Source organism: Otolemur garnettii, unplaced genomic scaffold (assembly GCF_000181295.1).
Source record: "Otolemur garnettii isolate 467f Iridium unplaced genomic scaffold, OtoGar3 scaffold00136, whole genome shotgun sequence".
Taxonomy (NCBI): Eukaryota; Metazoa; Chordata; class Mammalia; order Primates; family Galagidae; genus Otolemur; species Otolemur garnettii.
Genome location: NW_003852531.1, coordinates 473,572 through 477,520, shown reverse-complemented (window position 1 = coordinate 477,520; position 3,949 = coordinate 473,572). Strand labels below are relative to the sequence as shown.

The following is a 3,949-nucleotide window of genomic DNA, read 5'->3' as shown; positions in this document are numbered from 1 at the left end:
CCCAGCCCCAGCCAAACTACAACAAAAAAATAGCCGGGCATTGTGGTGGGTGCCTGTAGTCCCAGCTCCTTGGGAGGCTGAGGATAGAGGATGGCTTGAGACCAAGAGTATGAAGTTCCTCTGAGCGACGACACCACAGCACTCTACCAAGAGTGACAAAGTGAGACTGTGTCTCAAAAAAGAAAAGAGAAAAAGAAATAGCAAAAGAACTAAAGTGGAGCCTGAAGATGCAACTGGATTGCTGCAATCTCATGACCAAGCATGAATGGATGAGGAGCTGCTTCTTACACATAGGAAAGGGGTTTCTTGAGATGGAATCTATTCCTGATGATGATGCGGAAAATGCTGACAAGAACAGATTCAGAATACTGCATGAACTCAGTTGATAAAGCAGAGGCAGGGCATCAGGGGATTGACTCCAATTTCGAAATAAGTTCTATACTACATAAAATGCTATCAACAGCATCTCATACTACAGAGAAATCTCTCAAGAAGGAAACAATAATTGCAGCAAACTTCACTGTTGTCTTATTTTAACAAACTGCCACAGCCACCCCAACCTCAGCAACCACAGTCCTAATGAGTCAGCAGACATCCACACAGAGCACCACGTGTAAGAGACTGTAACTCGCTGAAGGATCTGCTGAGTGTTCACCCTTTTTAGTAGTACAGCTGACCCTTGAATAACGCAGGTTTGAACTACACTGTTCTACTTTTACATAAATTGTCTTCTGTCTCTGCAGCCCCCTCAATGTGAGGTAAGTCCTTTAAGACCCACTTCCACTTATGAACACTAAATGTATTTTTTCTTCCTCACAACTTTCTTTCTTACACTGTTTTGAGACACAGTCTCACTACGTTGCCCTCAGTCGAGTGCCATAGCATCACAGCTCACAGCATCCTCAAACTCTTGGCTTAAGCCATTCTCTTGACTTAGCTTCCCAAGTAGCTGGGACTACAGGCGCCCGCAACAACACTCCACTATTTTTAGGGATGGGGTCTTTCTCTGGCTCAGGCTGGTCTCAAACTTGTGAGCTCAGACAATCCACCTGCCTTGGCCTCCCAGAGTGCTAGGATTACAGGTGTGAGCCACTGCTCCCAGCCTTTGAAGTATTTCTTAATTAAAGTACATACATATTTTAAAAAATGTGATGCTATTGTACACTATAGTGTAAAACTTAAAACACAATGTTTACATGCACTAAGAAACCAAAAAACTCAGGTGACTTGTTTTATTGTAGTGGTCTGGAGCCAGACCTACAGTATTTCTAAGATCTGCCTGTACAGCAGAATGTCAATTACAGAATCTAGGCAGTAGGTAGTGGGAATATGGGTGTTCATTTTACAATTCTTTCGATCTTTCTATATGCTCATAATTTTTCATAATTAAATATTACAGAAAGAACTGACACACTCAAAAATTCACCAACATTAGGTTGGATGGTAAAAGCCATTACTCTTCTGGGCAGGGCCTGTAGCTCAGTGGGTAAGGCGCCGGCCACATATACCCAGGCTGGCAGGCTTGAACCTTGCCCAGGTCAGCTAAAACAATGACAACTGTAACAACAACAACAAAAATAGCTGGGTGTTGTGAAGGGCACCTGTAGTCCAGCTACTTGGGAGGCTGAAGCAGGAGAATTGTGTAAGCCCAAGAGTTTGAGGTTGCTGTGAGCTATGATGCCACAGCACTCTACCCAGGGCGTCAGCTTGAGACTCTGTCTCAAATAAATAAATAAATAAATATATACATAAAAAATAAAACTCTGTCTCAAAAAAAGTTAAAAAAGAAAGCCATTACTCTTCTTCTTCTTCTTCTTCTTCTTTTTTTTTTTAAGAGACAGAGACTTACTTTGTTGTCCTTGGTAGCTTGGTAGAGTGCTGTGTAATCACAGCTCACTGCAACCTCTAGCTCTTGGGCTTAGGCAATTCTTCTGCCTCCACCTCCCAAGTAGTTGGGACTACAGGTGCCCGCCACAATGCCCGACTATTTTTTGTTGCAGTTTGGCTGGGGCTGGGTTTGAACCTGCCACCCTTGGTATATGGGGTCAGCGCCCTACCCACTGAGTCACAAGCGCCACCCAGCCATTACTCTTTCAATGAGCTTACAATAAAGAAATAAAAACAATTTTCTGTGACTCTGATTAAACCCTGAATAAAAAAAGATCATGCCAGACGAGCATTATGCCTAACAGAATACCAAAGTAGTATCAGTTTGTGGAGAAAACCATAGACACTGGGTTGTAATAAATCAGGAAACAGGACACTAAGACCTGAAGACTGATGAAGGAATCCTGCTCACCTGATTGACTACTTCAAAGTAGATGCCAAGTGTAGATGTGGGATCCAGGCCACAGATCTTCCACTGACTTGTGCCACCAACACCAAGCTCCTAGGGATAACAAAAGGAATTAAAAAAACAAAACAAAAACTCACCCCACGGTTCACTGCTTATGAAAAGTACTGACTGGGTAGGGGAGGCCACTGAGAACGCATTCTTCTAAGTGAAAGTTTAAGTTCAATTGAAAAATGTCTACTGACAAAAGTACAATTCCAGAAAAGGAAAAGGTATAACAGGTGTAGACCTGTGCCTTAAATCCACAGGTGGCCCTACAATTCACCCACCCACTGACACTGACCAGGAATGAACACGACTGTCTAACTCCAGCCCAGGACCACTCTGGAGAGGCCTTTCCAAACCAAATGCTCTACTTCTTGGCAGCTAACGTATCATCAGAGGAAGTGGGCCATCAGCAAAACCCCCATTCCAAGTGAGAACTCAACTTTGTTTACGTTCACTTACAATCTATTACTAGAGAACACTGACATCTGTAGACACAACAGTGTCATCTGCTGCCAGATCGACTCCGGATGGTCTCTGCCATGTAAGACTCGTTATTAGCTGGGAGTGAAACAAAGGTATTACCTCCAGGGGCAATACGCACATGGGTTTATTCCTGAAGGACTGTGCCAAATGGCTGCTTGCCTGTGTGGAACAAAATGCATTGGGACTTTGGCACAGAACCCAAGCACAGGAGTGAAGGCACGAGGACCCGGGCTCCAGTTCCTTAACGCTAGCTCTGACCCTAAGCAACCTTTCTGGGCCTTAGTTTCTGTCCCCTCAACCCATTATGTAGACGGCTGGGCAGAAGGGAATGACCCCCTCTCTCAGCTGTGGCTGTCAGTGAGGGTTAGGCCTTGTCCTCGCAACACATGCACACTTGGAGCAAGACTGTCATGCTCCAACACTTCCAGTGGGTTAAATTTGGGGCAGGAGAAGAGGTTGATGAAGTCACTTTCCTTACATTTTCTGACACACATGGTCCTTTCACATTCAGAGATACACACGGACCAATGGCTCCGGCAATCTTCAGTTCCCGAGAGGTCTAAAACAAATTATGTAAAAGGATAATAAAGGTAGATATTACTGAAATTCACTCTGCTCTCTCATTACTGCCACAATGATGGCATCAGGAAAAATATGGAAACACTACCATTCTGCCAAGAGAGAACCCCATCACAAGTGCTCTCCTACAAGCTTTCCCAGGAACAATGTGAGCTAATTACAACTACAATAAAATCACCTTAGAAACTACATCACCTATGGAACAGAGCATTTTCAACTCTCTCAACTCACTAAACTTTAAAATTACTACACACATAGAGGATAACAATTCTACTGACAATACTAACCCTGTACCTGTAGTCCCAGCTACTAGGTGGCTGAGGTGGGAGGATCACTTGAGGCCAATGGTTTAAAACCAGAGTAGGGGGCTTGGCACCTGTGGCTCAAGTGGCTAAGGCACCAGCCACATACACTTAAGGTAGCGGGTTCGAATCCAGCCCGGGCCCACCAAACAATAATGACGGCTGCAACCAAAAAATAGCCAGGTGTTGTGACGGGCACTTGTGGTCCCAGCTACTTGGGAGGCTGAGACAGGAGACTCGCTTG

At 44.5% G+C, this 3,949-nt stretch overlaps 1 protein-coding gene across 1 annotated transcript in view; it reads right to left on the bottom strand.

Annotated features, from left to right (window-relative positions):
* Nucleotides 1-3,949, bottom strand: part of SEC23B (Sec23 homolog B, coat complex II component) — a 54,615-nt gene that overhangs the window by 28,246 nt on the left and 22,420 nt on the right. The window contains exons 8-9 of the mRNA XM_023518388.1: nucleotides 3,303-3,383; nucleotides 2,300-2,389 (exon numbers count right to left, since the gene is read on the bottom strand). Of these exons, the coding sequence (XP_023374156.1) occupies nucleotides 2,300-2,389; nucleotides 3,303-3,383 (171 nt within the window). The remainder of the gene's footprint in view (nucleotides 1-2,299; nucleotides 2,390-3,302; nucleotides 3,384-3,949) is intronic.